At 39.3% G+C, this 16,762-nt stretch overlaps 1 protein-coding gene across 1 annotated transcript in view; it reads right to left on the bottom strand.

Annotated features, from left to right (window-relative positions):
* TECRL (trans-2,3-enoyl-CoA reductase like) overlaps positions 1-4,161 on the bottom strand; it is a 66,738-nt gene extending 62,577 nt beyond the window's left edge. The window contains exon 1 of the mRNA XM_080627026.1: positions 2,961-4,161. Coding sequence (XP_080483152.1) covers positions 2,961-3,194 — 234 coding nt within the window. The 5' untranslated portion in view covers positions 3,195-4,161. The remainder of the gene's footprint in view (positions 1-2,960) is intronic.
* Between the last annotated feature and the right edge of the window lie 12,601 nt (positions 4,162-16,762).

Genomic DNA, 16,762 nt, shown 5'->3' with positions numbered 1-16,762 from the left:
CAGCCACAATCTCATTTTTCTTTAAAATTCTTTAAGCAACTCACCGGCAAAACTCCTATGCACCAAACTGCTAGCATAATGTCATATTCATAACAGAAAAAGTCCCCAGAGTGGGTTGATAACATTAAATAAAAGCAATTATGCTCCTACAAATAACCTTATGTTCAAAGCACACGTGTAAAATGAACTGCCAGTGTTGCCGACTCTTCTCTATTTACTTCAGGTTTTACAAAATTAGGTATTTTTCTTCAGGACCCTGCTCCTGGGGAAGGGGAGATGACTATGGGACAAAATGTCTGGGGCTTTCCTCTTCTACTACTTTCTTTGAATAATTTTTTCCTGCCTTTCCTGACAGTGGAAAAGCACATAGTACAATGTGAATGTATCTTACATGTTTAAAAAACTGGCAAATATATATTTATTCTGTTCCTTTAAGTGTATCTTAAGGATGAGCAGCATTTTATAGTAACCACTCAGTTCACTTAATGTAAGTGACTGATCCTTCCCCAAAGTATAAGAAGGGTAAGAAAGGCAAAGGAAATAATGTTATTTTCATTTTAAAGATGAAGAATTAATTCACAGTCACTTATGCTGGATTCAAAGCCTATAGATGTCAATTGATCGCTTGAGATCAAACCGCCAAACACCCTTCTTTAAATCCCTGGCACTTCACTGAGCACAAAACATCATTTCTTTCTAAATACCAAAACTAGTTAGATGTATCATCATTTTGCAGATTTACAAAGCTTCCACTAATCTGAATAGGATTTGTATGCATATGCAAGGATCTCATCGAAACTAACCCTCTGGAAGCAGTAACTGGTATTTAATGACATAGCATTAACCACCTAGTCACTCTGCTTGAGTTTCTATTAGGTGGAGAAAGACAGAAGTCTTCTCTCTGTTGTTACAATGTTGTCTGCCCGTTTAGATTTATTAATGTACATGTATAAATGTATTTGCTAAATCATAATAGTCTGAACTACTAACAATACACAATAAGAGTATAAATACATACATTTTAAAATCTATGGTTCCTAGTCTCTTCTATTCTAAATCCTGACAAGTAATAAGTACATGCAACCCTGAGAAATGAAGCTAATCATAATTGTTTTACAAACAGAAAACAGGCCTTAGAAGTGCCATGTTAGGTCTATATCAGTGTTATACTTAATTAAGCAGAAGATTATGCAAAATCCGGTAAAATGTTCTCATTCTAACAACAAACTGAAATGAAGTTCACCAATACTAACAAGTGATCACAGAAGTAAGGAACTTCTGTACTTTCAAGATTGCTTTAGGAAGGGATTATCACAGCAAATTAAGGGACTTAGACAACCAGGTGAATGTGCATTCAGAATCCAAATTTTTTAGGCAGTCTTGGAAATCTCAGTTTTGTACCATACTTGCACATACAGTGCTATGAAAGAAAAGTAAAAAATAAGAAGGTCTATGCTGCTGGCCATGAACATGTAAATTAAACATAGATTCTGAAACTTTCAGTTTCCAGTTGTTATTGCTCCTCTGTGTGTATTTTGCCTCTATATAGAGTACTTCACAGTCACCACTTGTAACTCTCTTTCCACCACTTCAGGGGCAGAATCCATGGTTTTGAGAGGGGGCAGAAAATGTTCAGGTTCATCAAAATTCAGAACGAAGATTAAAACGCAGGTCTACCATTGTCTCAGCAGACTACAGTTCTTCCATGAATCATGAAAGGATTTCTGAAATGTGGCTCTTTGCCTAATTCTATTTCTTTTAATATATTTCTTTTAATGACACTATAGGAAAGCTTGAGTTAAGAAGCAGTTTATGGGGTTTTTTGAAATCATATTCAGTATAGTATTTAGATAACTCATTTTTAATGACTGAGTAAATGCCATTTGATAAATTAATGCCAACATTATCATTAGGACTGGTACTAATAGTCACCATATTTGTTTGACTATTTTGTATGTTTCCTTTTTGGCTAGGTTAAAAAATTCTCAAAAACTGTTTTGCCACATTAAGAATGAACAAATGAGACACTTATCTTTAGGCATACAAATAGCAAAACCACTCTTTAAACTATCAAGAACACTAGTAATCTGGTAGTATTCCACCCAGCATATTTCAAAGGCATTAAATTCAACATTTGAAGCAGACTTATCTACTGTTTCCAGCTGTTGCCAGTGAGGATAAGGGAATTTTTTATTATTTTTTTTTTCCTAGCAAAATAATAAGTCTCAAAACTCCACTATGTTACTGAAAATTTATGTAGTCCAAATAGATTAGGATTCATATTTTCATGGCATGCAAGAGCTCAGCTCTTCTGCTGAGGGACAATGAATCACAAAAACCATGATGAAAATATTTATGAAATATTTTCTCAGCTGCTTTTTACCGTGTCTTAAACTTTCTTCCCACCCAGTCCTCTCATCCTACTTACACAATTGGACTGTAGTTTATATGTTTTTCAAATTCACATTATTTAAAAAAAAAAGCCTCTTTAACTAAAACACTTTGATTCAAAATAAAATCTCTTAAAATTGCCAGGTTCCTGCCCAATCTGATACATAGAGCACAGTAGAATACATTTAGATACTAACAAGAAACCACAGCATTGCAGAGATGCTAAGCTTTACAAATGTATTAAAACTCATTATCCATTCTGAAGTAGACATTCACATATCATGTTCTGAAATAAACAGTCATCTAAGTGTCAAGAGACAGCTTAAGGACATAGCTTGAGTCCACAGAGCAGCCAGGTCTCCAAGAAACCTGTTTTGGATTATTTGCAAAAATCCTGGAGAAAAAAAAGCCAAGGATTGTGACTAACAAGAAGGTTTTAGGATCTCCCAGAGAAAATAGTGAAAGTATTTCTGTTACAGAATAAGATCAGAGCAGAGTGAAAACTGAGCCCCTGAACTGGCACCATGTGAACCAAGCACATCCCCACTATGCTGGAATAATACACTCACCTTGTCCACAATGCAGATCTGCTTCTTGCTTTGCACATCAAGAATTTCCACTTCAAAGTAAGTGATTTTTGAATGTTTGAGCACTTGTGGTGGTTTGAGATTGCCAGAGGAGAGCGCAAGTTGAGAGAAGTTGAAAAAAGAGCGTGTGTCACTGTGGGACATGGACAGAGCTCCTCCATGAGCTGCAGGATCCCCCTTGTGCTCTGGAGTGCACAGTTTCTGCCCCCTGTACATGGTGTGACCCAGCAGCAGTGATCGTCATATCAACAAGGGACAGTTCCAGGGGGAAAATGTTTCCTCCCTGCATCAGTTAAATACAATCACAGACTGATGAGACACAAAAGGTCAAGTGGTGTTCCATTTTAAGAGTGCTGTCTTATTTAGCAGGAGTGAAAACAATGGCTCTGTAATCCACGCCTATATTTAACCTACTATTGTGATGTGCTGCATTGTTGCTGCTGGGTTTTTTTAGTTTTTTTTTTTTTATTTAAACCACCATTTGAAACAACACATCTAGAGATTCCCCATTAGAAGTCAGATCCTGAAATTCCAGAGCCCAGAAGGAATCACAAATGAATGCAGCAAATTCCACTGGTATCTACTGAGACAGATGTTTAAAGGTGTCCACATATACATATATGTGTATGTGTATATATATATTTTATGTATGTGTGTATGTGTGTGTATGTATGTGCCCTTAGTAAGTATCTACAAAATTATGTCACATTTCATCTATTCTAGAAATATTTATTAACAAAACACCAGGAGTTCTTTAGCACAGTTTGGGGGTTGCTTGCCAATAGAGAGAGGATCTCATACCTGCTTGGTTTTAGTACTATGGACTCTCTGTTATTTAATAGAGAAGAGCTTTCCTTGCAGCTGTTCCAGGAAAACCCAACTGAAGTAAAAGAAATTATAACCATAAAGGCACTAAATCAGGGCTTGGATAATTCGATGGTTTTCTTACTCTTTCCTGACAATTCATTTTCAGAATGCAAAAGTCTGCAGCAAAGCAAAAGTAGCCTTAATGGTAAAAATAAGGATTATTTAAAAAAAAAAAAAAATCTCTAAAAGTGCTTCTGCAAACCGTGTTTACACTTCATTTTTCCTTGTATTGCTTTTTAATAGGATTTAATACAACTAGGAGTACTTTTCCATTCTGAGATTCTGGGCTACTTAGGATTACAGTGCTAGAAGGGCACCATGGATTTCTGAAGACAGCTTTTTCCAGTGGAGACACAAAGTTCTGAATACATTTCTATGTGGGAAGGTACAATCACTATTATAAAAATCACATAGGTTTGTTACGCTAAAAGAATTTTAATTAACTAAAAAAAAAAATGTCGCATCAGATAAAAGTGACCACATGACTAATATGCACTCTGGATGGCAGGGTGGGAGCAGAACAGGTCTCTTTTCTTTGATTGTGTTATAACGTACATAAAAATTTAGTGGTCACCACATCTTGTCTAGCGACACACAGAATAGGATCATAGAAACCCTATAAAATAATGGAGAAACTGATTGTTGCAAGAATTACAAATGAAAGTGAAGGGACACACACACACACATCCCCAAAGGAAGGAAATTTCCAAACTAAAGTTCCTCTCCTAACAATATTTACAGATATAATCATCTTCACATGTATGAGTTATCTAGTTGCTGTCAATGGAATAATCCATGCTACATCAAGTTGTATATGCGCTTAAGTTCTGGAGAATTGAGCCTGCATACATGAAATACGCCCCAGTTATAGACACATGGAAGAAACATAGGAGAAGGAAACAGCAAACTAGAGGGGCTGAACACATAAAGAAGGTTTGAGCTTCGTGTTAACAGGACTGGGCAGTTGAAATGACAAAATGCTTGCAATGCCAAGAGCTTGCCTAATTTATTTATAATTCTTTAGGCAGTTCTGACTGAAGAGGCTAACCCAATTCCTAACTAAGATGCTTTATGTCCGTATGACATGACAAACTTCTCTGTAGCTAAGGTCTGAAAGAAAAAACCCTGTTACTTGTTGATGCAGTCATGCAGCTTTTGAATGCCTTCACTGGCTTTGTTAGTGGAAAGTCCTGACTGTGGGAACGCAGATGCCTAACAATATTGGTCACCTAATACAAATTAGGATTAAATTTTGGCTATACTGAAATGAGTTATTGTCTTACCATTGATGCAAAACATGTCAGCATCTAAAGAAAAAAATAGCTACAACTGAAGAAGATTATATTGTGATTAAAGACATATACCTGTCTCAGAGTTTAGATGAAAAGTGTGCAAGGAATCCTCGGTGGATTCAATACAGCAAGCAGAAATTTTGGTATAAGCTAGTCAGAACATTGACAGTGACAAATTATTGGCTAATCGTAAGGGGCTTGCTAAAAACAGGCAGATAAAGACCATATAAAACACAGGTCCTGAATTCCAGCTGTGAGATACACTTATTTGAACAGACTATTATATAGAAACTGTATAAACTGCTGTAAAAGAGGTGAGACAAACTGATATAAATCCCCTTTTAGCCATAAAATATATTAATCATTGAGCTGTAATAGCAGATATTAATACATTTCTAAATTTATTTCCATTCAAAAGCAATAAAGAATAATATTGATCATCATGGCTACTTTCTGTGTATATGAGGAAGTCGTGTTGCAGTCATTACGGTGGGTGTATTTATAACGTTATTTTAAAATTATAACGTCTGAGCTGCTGCTTCTGAAGAAAAGCTTTTGATTTACTGCAGACATTGAAATGATCAAAATTTTATTACTGACCAATGAACACTTGAATATCTAAACCAATTCCTGGAAAATTATTGCAAAAAATATATTTTTATTATTTCAATCTAAGATAATTACACACAATTTCAATATTTTGATAAACAAAAGTCTGTACAGAGCCAAATACTTTGCTGACATAAACTAGTAGGGCTTCCCTGAAGGTGACTGGCCCTTTCCTCACTGTATTAAGTTATGGGTCTACAGCAAACATATTGCTTGAAAGGTGTGTGAAAGCTACACCACCAAAATAAGCAGAGATAGTTACCACTGATAAACTAAGCTCTACAAGGAAGATGCATAAAAGCAGTGGAGATTTTACCATTACTGTGACAAGGGCTGCACTTCCCTGAAATGTCATCAATGGGTTTGGATCTTCTAGCTCAATGTGAAGTGATTCCGCCCATTCTATGTAGAAGTCCACATAGAAGAGACAGATCAATTACTCACAAAAGGCACATCTTCCCTTTCAATGCAGTCATATGTTCCTCATCTCAGTCCCTGACACTGGTGATGGGAAGTCCGAGCACATGGGGACAAGCAGTCAGTCCTATGGTGAGATTCATTGATCCCCATTACATGGGTATAAGCTGCTGTTCCTGCAACTATGGCAGGGCTAGTAGCCAGCAGTCAGAGTCCCTGACCTCAGCTTCATTCTGGGGCTCTGAAAGGGGTCAAAGAGCACTCTGATAGCTTCAACTCACACTGAATTTCCTGCTGTATGTGGAGCCAGTATTTGTGTGGGGCCATGAGGATGGGCATAACTCTTCTCAAACTGTGGGTCTAGCTCCTCTCCTCACTTGGCACTTGGCTGACAAAAGCCATTTTGGAGACAGGCAGGCATTTTGTTAAACCATCCTTCTGAAAGGCACTTTTTTGAGGAGGGAGGGAATGCCTGATCCTAAAGCACGCAGCAGGGCCATAATTTCTGGTTAACTGAACTGATGATATTTTCACAACAAAAGTAACACATGTAGTAGAATTTCTGCTTTCTTCTGTTACAGCATCTTGGAATGACCATCAACCTGTGGAGGTCATGACAAAACAGGTAAAAAGGCACTGGGCAGGGACTAAGACCCAGCATTCAGCTTCTGCTTATGACACTGATTTCCTGTGAGGTATTAGGGAACTGCTGTTTTTTCCCGCTTTTCCCTTCCCATTCCACATGTCTTCTCTGTGTGAGGCACTTTAACACTGTACATTTTGTAGACAGCCTGGTGCAAAGGGATTTCACAAGATCTGAGCTGGGACCTTAAGGTGCTTCTGAAGTTTCTATTCACCTCTGGCCGTGTTTTGTACTTCTTCTTCCCCAGAGAACTGGTCAACTCCTTTCAGTCTGCAGAATGTCAACTGTTAAGTCAGCAGCAGAGGGTCATCTCTGTCACTCCAGAGGCTTGTCAGCAGCCCCTCACGCATCGCTTTTTTATCCCACACACTTCAAAGGCTTGGTGGACGCTTGGTTATTCATTTCCCACCAGCTTTGTGATGCCAAAGAACTAAACATGCCCCCAAGACACAAAACACCAGAGGCCAAAGTATGTGGGGTTCGGTACTGCAGGTCGTGCAGCCTAAAGCAAAGCAGATTCCCAAAGTCATGCATACTCACTTCACTGTCCTGTTTGGAGATTCTGCATTTCATTTTTCTGGGGAAGCAGATGCTGGGCCAAAGTGCTCAACTGTGTTGCAAATGGCAGTGATCACCTTGCTATAGAAGGTCTGAACAAATAGGTTCACAATGCATATCGTGCCCCATGGCCTCACCACCCTTGTTTAGTAGCTGGGCAGCCTGTACGCCTAGTACTGTGCTTGATCTGGTGGTCAGTGCTGCTCCACCTCTCCCCATTCCAACCTTAGACTTCGTATTTTCAGAGCCAGGCAAGGGTGTAGCTATGCTTTCAGTCTCTTTTTACTGATTTGTTCAAGGAAGGATTTAAGAACCTGATACAATGTACTCACTTGGAGAAAAGCTACCAGAGAAAGCTACCAAATGAAATAAGGTATTTGTCTGGCTCCTGGCTTCATCTGGCTGAGAGTTCAGGGCTGAGTTTACCATATTATTTTGGGAGCTAATGCTTTTAAATATTTGGTTTGATTTTGTTATCCATATCATATTAGAAACAACTAGAATGCATTTCTGAAACACAGTAGAAATTTAAGTGTGTGAGCCTGGCTGTTAAATTGAAGAACAAAGATCTAAAATTGCAGCGTATAGTATGTGAAAGTTGATGCCATTATTCCCAAATACTATTTATAAAGGCTGCATGGTAAAAAAAACCTTCATGAACCTCTGGGATTTCTTTGCCTGCACATGCCTGCCTTAGCAGCCTCAAAATCAGTTTAAGGCATTTTATCTAAACGTGCAGATACACAAAAAGGTCACTAAGAAGAAGCTCTGCAGTGTTGCTACTAAAAACACTTTGGTGGTTTAATTTTTCTCTCTTGAAAATAAATCTCTTAACAAATTAGTAATGGACACGACAGGAAGGCACAGGAGAGTGCACTGATTTTGTAACACAGAACAATTCTAAAGCTATTTTAAATAATGCTGAATTAAGAACTAGACCAGAGATCTCTAGCGCTCACCATGTTCCAGCAGAAGTTTTTAACACTGGCTATCACAACAATGGAGTTTTGCCAGCTGTTTAAAATCTCACTTTAGTAGCCTGGCTTTATTCTTCGGGCTTTGAAAACTGAAAATGTTGACTTTAAACTTTGGTGTGGGTGGTGCCAATTAGAAGCAAATTCATAGTGCAAAGCAAATGCAAAACCAGGACTTATTTTATCCCCCACAGATATCCATGAGACACGTAAGAGAAGTAAGCAAAGCCAAGAGACTGGAACAGTAATTCTATCTGCACAAAGTACGAAGTGAAACCTCCACCCCCAGCTCCTGCTCCATGCAAACACACACCTACTTCTCTACCAAAATAAGTACAGCATGATACAGAGCTCAAATCTGATGACAGTCAGGATATATTGTAAAAGACAGCTGTCGGACTGCAGCATAGAAGTCTAAGGTAATGAATAAAGACACACAAATGAAGGTGTGTATAAGGTAATGAATAAAGACACACAAATGTAGGTGACCTGCTAGATCAGTCTTTTAATGTTATTGACAATAAATAGCATGTTTACAGATGTGCAGCTGAGAATTTTCAGTTTGTTTAAATTACATCAGTGCAAATCGTGCTATTCTTGATGTCATTAAATCTTATTATTTGAGGCATGTGATGGTCTTTACCTGTAAATATGTGGCACTTGGAAGTGACTATGTGAAATGCTATGTGGGATGTCTTTTTAACTTACATATTTTGTTATTCTTTTCACTTAGGTAAATCCGTAGTCCTTAGAAACATACATCTGAAACCTTCATCTCAAAAGGTCCAGAAAAAATGATACTTTTTTTTTTATTTTTTCCAAAACAGCCTCTATGACTTTTAAGCCAGTCTTGGCATTCTACATTCAGACAGGGAGATTGCATTTAAGTCCTTATACAGACAGTACCCTTTGTACTCCATTGTTTCTTTGAGGCAAAGATTAGAAAGCAATATTATGAAACAGACAAATAAATATCAGCCAAACTTGTCCAAAACCTACTTTTAAGGAAAATTCTACTGGCCTTTACCTGCAGACATTTCCCTGCAACGTTACACTCACCCTTTAGCATCTCCTTAAACTGTCTTTGTCTTTCAATGGCAACAAGTGTTTCCATACATTGGCCTTAATGTGGTGTGACATCCCCCCTTACTGCATCATCAATTCTGCTTAATAAAATGGCACCTCAATTAACAAAGGTCAGAAGCTTGCTTCCAAATGTTTGGCTTCATTTCAGCATTTTACAACAGGCTTTGTGCACTCTAATGTGCCATTGCTTACTTGAAAAAGCCACTGTGATGAGCTCCCTATTTCAAAAGGCATACTCTTGCCCAGCAGCAAAGAGCAGCAAGGCAGCATCTGGGTGGATTAGAGTTCTCAAAGCATGGGCAGACAAAAAAGTTTCTATGTATTTCATTGTGCCTTTATGTTATCATGCCACTTCACACTGTAAAGAGAGAGGACTGAGTGAATTAATGAAGGACAGGTGCTGTTTGTTGCAGCAGTGTAAGCTTACTTTATGTTCTCACTAATTTCAACTGAGCATATGTATTACTGACAGCATTTTTTAAATCCCTCTCCAAGAACACATCCTGACTAGATAATGGATTGTAATTTCACGAGGTAGGATTGAGTAACCACATTACTGGAAGCTGATCAGCCACTAAGTAAGGATGATTAAAAGGAATACAGTAAGGCAAAACCATTTTTCATGAACAGCAGCAGTACAGAACTGGCAAATCCATACTCTTACAGCTAAGATTAAACGCGTCTTTCTTCTGTGCAAAACTGTTTTGTGCAAGATGGAGTTGGAGTCAATTGGAATAGTTGCAGGAAAACAAAATGTTCTGATAATTTCTGACCAGTAAGAGGGAAGAACAACACTGACTAGGAAACCTACAGATTCCTAGAGGAGTTATTTCAACATAAAAATATTCAAAAGGCTTTGTTTGCTAACGCAGAATGTATAAAAATCCTGAAAGCTTAGTAACGGCCACAAAAATCTAATTGTGGTCTTTCAGATAGTTCAGTCCGGTGATACATTTAGAGATTTACAATGACAAAAAAGAAACCTAACTCTTGATTTACAATCCTTTTTTTGCCTGAAGTTCTTGGGGTGATTGGTCTTTTATTACTTTTGAAATGCCTCACACAAGAAGCTGAATTGTTTTCAGTCTTTTTCATTTCAGGGCTTCATTAGCTAGGTTTCTGAAACATCTGTCAGTATAACCTCTTTCTTTCACAAACTTTCAAGTTCTCAGAAAAGTTGCCATTTATTATGACGTTTTTAATATTCAGACTCAGCCTGAAAATTATTCTTGAGCTAAGAGAAAAATGATCAGTCTTTTTTTGCATTCACTTTGTGACTAAAACAATATTCCTGTGACTCTTTTTCTTTTTTTTTTTTTTGATAGAATGATTTTCAGAAAGAACAAAATTCCTGAAAACTTAGAATTAGACGAGTGAACAAAACAGGATTTTATTTATTTCATTAAAGCTGTTGTTCAGAGCCGAGTTTTTTCACTCTCAAAATACTTAGAAAAATGTTCCCATGCAGAAAATTAAAAAACAAAAGCAAGTATGCTCATCAGATTGAAATAATTTTTTTTTTTTCTTTTTGTAATTCTTTATCCTGTTTAGACTCTTCTGCCTACATAGCTAAATTTTCTGCCCTCTGACTGCTTCCATTCTCAGTAATGACCCCAATGAAAAAGTGATCCTACCCCAGTTTGGGTATTGTGCTGGGCTACTTAATGCTTTCTGTTTCATGTTTTGGCCATTATTTCTGACAATACTGCATGAGAGACCAAGTTCTCCTCTCCCGTTGTTTAAAACAGTACAGGAAATCTAACATATTGAAGGCAGTACAAGGAACCCACTCTTTATTTATACTTCAGAAGCAGACAGAAGTCTCACCCAAGATCAGACCATTTTTCTGCTGGGTCTGAGGCTTGCTCCAGCATGGGAAGCAATTCTCAGCCAGGTAGTTCTGCTTGCAGCACTCTTAGGTGAAAATGTCGCTGACTTACTACCTCCAATTTAGCAGGATCACACGCTCAAGATTACCACCGCATCAAACCTGCCATCATCACAGCACCTGGAGCCACCACATACCCTGAAATAAAGCCTGCCTTTAATCAGGAAATTCATCCAGGTTGGAGGACAGTGACAGATTCACAGTAAGTAGTTTCTCCATGTGGAAAGCCCACAGATGCCATGCTGAATCATGGCAGCTGGCTCTCTCTCACAACGTAGTCGTGCAACCTTGCCCTTTCGCTCATGCCTAAACATGATTAGGCTCCAGAAACCAAGCACTTTCTTCTTGGAGAACACCTGGCAGATAGATCAGATTCTTGAGTCCATGCATAACTTCAGAAGACAATATCGAGGTAAAAAGCCCCATGCTGAGACATCTGCCTCTCCTAAAGAGGTACAGGGTAGCTCAACACTGGACTCTAAATACTTCCCCAGGACCTGCTTGCCTCAGAGCACAGTGCTTGGGTTCCTTTAGTATCTGGCCTGGGCTTTCATGCTCTGTGCCACAGGTTTGTACTCTGAGGAGAAAGCAGAACGGACGCCTAGGGTAAGTAAGCTGCCCACAGATATAAAATTGATGAATTTCAGTACAGCATCAGGGCATCTTGCCTCACAAAGAGGATGGAGCTCCGGGCCTCCCCTCACTTCCATTGTTAACCACCAGAAAGAAGTGCAGACACAAGTGTGCATTTCATCTATGTAATGGCATTATACCACACAGGAACCTGGGACAAATTGAAAAGAAACTCTTTTTTTTAAACTCATGCTCCAAGGAAAAATGGTACTGTTAGCTCCAGAAATGGTTTTGTGGCTTCTTGTGAAATACTTGTATTCCTAATGAAGAAAGCATTTTCCATCTGCGAGCTGGCACATCCCAATTTACTCATGGTTTGTTTTATAAAACCAGCATTGGCGCAGAAGCATTTTAATGTAAAAAATGTGCTTCTATACAGCACATTTGGCAGGGAAGAGTGTACTAATCTGTGTGAAGTTTGCACTGCATGGACTTCCCTTACCCTGTAGCAAATCAGAAAGGAGAGAGGCTTGCTGCTAACATTAGCTAGCATGTGACAACTCAGCAGTAAGTAGTTTGGCTGTGAGGACAAGCAAAGCCACAGCAGACCACTGCCATAGTAGACTCCAAAACCTTGTCAGGAACCGATATGTAAGCTCAGGCTGCCAAAAAACAGCACTTGTTGCTTGACACATTAGGACAGCAGCATGTCAGTCAACACCTCTTGAGTCTGAGTTCCAGTTTAACGGCTCCTAGTCAGGAACGACTGTGACCAGCTTGCAAACAGTGTCAGGACAACCACCGTGTGGTTACATCCAGCTGTCAGAATTATCTTTGATTAAAAAAAAAGCTGATGCTGTTCACAGGCTGACAACCATCTCTGTAAAGCATTCCTGCGAGTTCCACAGCCGTCCTAGGGGCAAGGTCGTACAGATAGACGTGACAAGGAGAGCCCTGACATTTAACAGTCTGGGAAGCAAAGAGGATTACAGGTAAGATATCAGCATGCTTCACGAGGACTTCGGTTGCAGAAAGCAACTCAGATCCACAGGCAGCTTCAAAAAATGCTGCAAAAAGCCCCTGGGTAGAAATAATATCCTCCCTCTTTACCCAAATGTAGAAAGTACTCTAAAAAGCTGAAGGTGCTTTCATTTATAAGAGTGAAATTAAGGAAGATTCAGCATCATGTCTGCAATCTTCCAGGGCTAGGAACTTACCAGTGGAAGGGAAAAATCCACAGTTGCCTAGCAGGACTTAATGCAGTTATTAAGTTATAACTTAATGCAGTTATAACACAGGCTTACCCGTGTTATGTTATGGCAAGGGGTTGGAGTATGTCTGCATTCGAAAGGACCCATCCCCATCAGCCAGGCTGCTAGATACCCTGTACAGCCTTAAGTACTTGGTCCTGTGTCCTGTGTGGAAAGCGATGAGGTATAGCTTTGCTTTTCCTTTCCTGGCCATCAGCTATTTTTCAATATGTCCATCACCTCAAGCTGCCAGACATTTGGCAATTCACATACTGCTGCAGATGTACATAGACATAATCCTTGTGTACTGCTTGATTGTGCTGACTGGGAGGTGCGAGTTGACCAGGGTTACTCGCAGGGCATGCATGACAGCCACAGTCACCTTCTCAGACTCTAGTCTCTTTCTCTCCAGACATCTGTGGTCATCACTGCCATACAAAAGACCCTGCTCCAACCGTTTTCTGCTGTGACTTTCCACTAAAAGCAAACCACGTACAAGCACCACAGATGCTGTATCTGAGTCCATCCAGTTCAGCAGTCTTTTTGCCAGAGCTCTTGGCATTATGACAGCCCCAAGAGGAACTGGCTGTGCCTGCAAGTTCTTTGCAGATAAAGAACATGCTTTGCAGTTGCTGCTGTTAATACACAGGCACTGGGAGCTTCATTCTGTTCTCAAAAAAAGCAGATTTTGCATGCAAAAGCACAACAACCAAGAATAGACCTAAAGAAACTGTCTGCTGTGGTTTTTCTGTGTAGGTTTAGCACCCAGCTCCAATGTGAACTGTTGGTGTATGCAGATTTATAATGCCATCCCTCTTTAATAAGCAGTTTAGAACCAGATATGAGACAGGATTTCAGTTGAAACAGTAATTTAAAATTTTTTTGTTGGTACTATGTAGATACTGCAAGTAAAAAGCAAAAAAACAGGTTTTAAAAATTGCTAAGTTATTTTTGAAGATGACTTGTATAAATGTATGTGGTTTTAAGCAATGTCAATATGGAAAGAAATAAAGGGAAAAAATGGTAATAGTGTATCCGAGAGTGGAATATTCACTGGTAAATCCACTAAAAATATTCCAGGACATGGAACTGTTGGAACAAGTCCAGAGGAGGGCCACGAGGATGATCAGGGGACTGGAGCACCTCCTGTCTGAGCACCTCAGACAGGCTGAGAAAGTTGGGGCTGTTCAGCCTGGAGAAGAGAAGGCTGCGTGGAGATCTCAGAGCAGCCTTCCAGTATCTGAAGGGGGCCTACAAGGATGCTGGGGATGACTCTTCATCAGGGACTGTAGTGACAGGACAAGGGGTAATGGGTTCAAACTTAAACAGGGGAAGTTTAGATTGGATCTAAGGAAGAAATTCTTTACTGAGGGGGTGGTGAGGCAGTGGAATGGGTTGCCCAGGGAGGTTGTGAATGCTCCATCCTTGGCAGTGTTCAAGGCCAGGTTGGATGAGGCCTTGGGTGATATGGTTTAGTGTGAGGTGTTCCTGCCCACAGCAAGGGGGTTGGAACTAGATGATCTTAAGGTCCTTTCCAACCCTAACTATTCTATGATTCTATTTAGTAACAAAAAAAAAAGACATATTGCAAAGCCTGAGGTTTCTAGTGCACATTTGAATTCACAACTTTTCCCTGAATTCGCAGCATTTAGAGCAAAGCAGACAGGCCACTGGTGTCAGCTTGTTGTAGGCTATCCACATGACTACTATGTAAAGGAAACCATAAACCACCTCTTTCTTTCAGAGCACTCCCTTCACAGACTAACACCCAGTTAAACTGAAATACTTGGTTCTTCAGCCAAAATACAAAACCAGTTTTAACTAATAGGGCCAAAACCCAGAGAAGTTTCTCTTGAAGTTTCCCCCAGAAAACATTTCTGTTTTCATATAGCTGTAGCACTTAAAGGTGAAAAAGAATCTGTCAGAACAGGCACATAGGAACCTTCTATCCTTCTTTTGCACTGCTTACCAGGAGGTAAGGGTTAAATAATTTCTGCTTCTTCTGCTTTTATCATCTTTGTTATTATATGCTAACTCCTGCAGCACACCTTTTTAAAACACTGCTAAACAAAGTGAGAATCTCTATTAAGAACTGAAGAGGTCACAGGACTGCTACATGCACAGCCCAGCAGGTCCCCTGTTGTAGCTGATGCGCAGGCTGGACTCAATGCCAATGGTGTGCTGTGCACACCTATGAACCTGTCAGATCAGGAGACAGGCTGAGTTCCTTAGGCCCATGCTGTAAGTTAGCACTTATGGTGATAAAGAAGTAGTCAGACAACTTCACCAGCAAAATCCTTAAAGGTTGCTTTAATAATGTTCTGTGTGCTGCTAAAGGGCAAGTTCTGAGCCAAAAGTTAATGGTTTCCTACTTGATGCTCTTTAGACTCAGAGGGACAAGCATTTCAGTATCAGTAGTTTCTCATTTACTTTTCCAGCTCTCCCTTGCAAAATGCAACCCAAAAAGGCGAAATCTTCAGCAGCAGCAGCAGGTGCCTCCTGCTTCATAACTCTGTCAGCTTTGTCTCAGAGCTGAAGTACAGTTTACATCTCTCCCTCCTGAAATCCAACAACTGATGGAAACAATACCAGACAATACGAAAGTGCCAGTGAAGCATATGTACGTACTTAAAAACAATGGAACAAGCAGCAAGTCATTAGTAAGCCTACTGAAATCCACAAATTAAATTATATATTTCTCCCCAGAGGAAAACGGGAGATTGAACACAGCACACTATTCCAAAGGAAAGGAGCATCTGGGCAGAATTTTGAAAATCACAGCAAGTGCATTAGCATGGACTGGGCGTTTGGCCAGGTGGAGCTTACAAGATAATGAAAGCCTCAGGGGGCTCAGTGGTCAGTGACCTGAAGGCTTTGTTCAGAAACAACACAAAATGACATGAAACTTGTTGAGCAGCCAGAAGAAACTTGATTTTGGTTAAATAACACAAGTATGTTTGTGTTCTTTAATGAAAGTATCTGAAGGACGTAAAAAAATAAGATATTATGAAACCTAAAAAAAATAGTAACTTTTTATGTGATAAAAGGTTTTGAGAGATTCCAGTTTAGTCACTGTCTCATTCAGATTATACATGCAGGTTATTTTAGCCTAGAAATGAATAAGGTAGTTATTCACACCATCCAGCATTAGAAACTGCCTTTTGTACCTTTCCTACATACATAGTGAATGCACTGAAAGTAAATCAAGGCACCTAAATCAGTCCTGAGAAAAAAACCCAAAACCATTCCCTTTTCTGTGAAGTTGCACACCTAAGGTTGGGCTTTCTGAATATTCTTCTAGATGTGCACCATCAGGAACTCACAAGGAATGAAAGCTCTGCTTTCTGATCCACTTTAGTCACTGCACAGCCTAAATTTTGCGATTAGCTGACTTCTCAGAAAAGGTAGGCAAGAATCCAGTCAAGTTGTAGATAATCAGAAACCACACCTTAGAGCTCAGCTATAAAAAGCCTTCCAGTAGAACAAGACTTCCACTAAACTTAAGACAAGTTACTATTTTATCCTCAGAGTACTACATGTGCACATCTCCTACCAGAGAATGAAGGACAAGCCCACCATTCCAATATTAACAATTTCAGATAAGCTTTTTATTATTAAAACATCTGC

Source organism: Psittacula echo, assembly GCF_963264785.1.
Source record: "Psittacula echo genome assembly, chromosome: 1".
NCBI classification, from domain to species: Eukaryota; Metazoa; Chordata; class Aves; order Psittaciformes; family Psittacidae; genus Psittacula; species Psittacula echo.
This window is presented reverse-complemented; position numbering and strand designations above follow the sequence as displayed.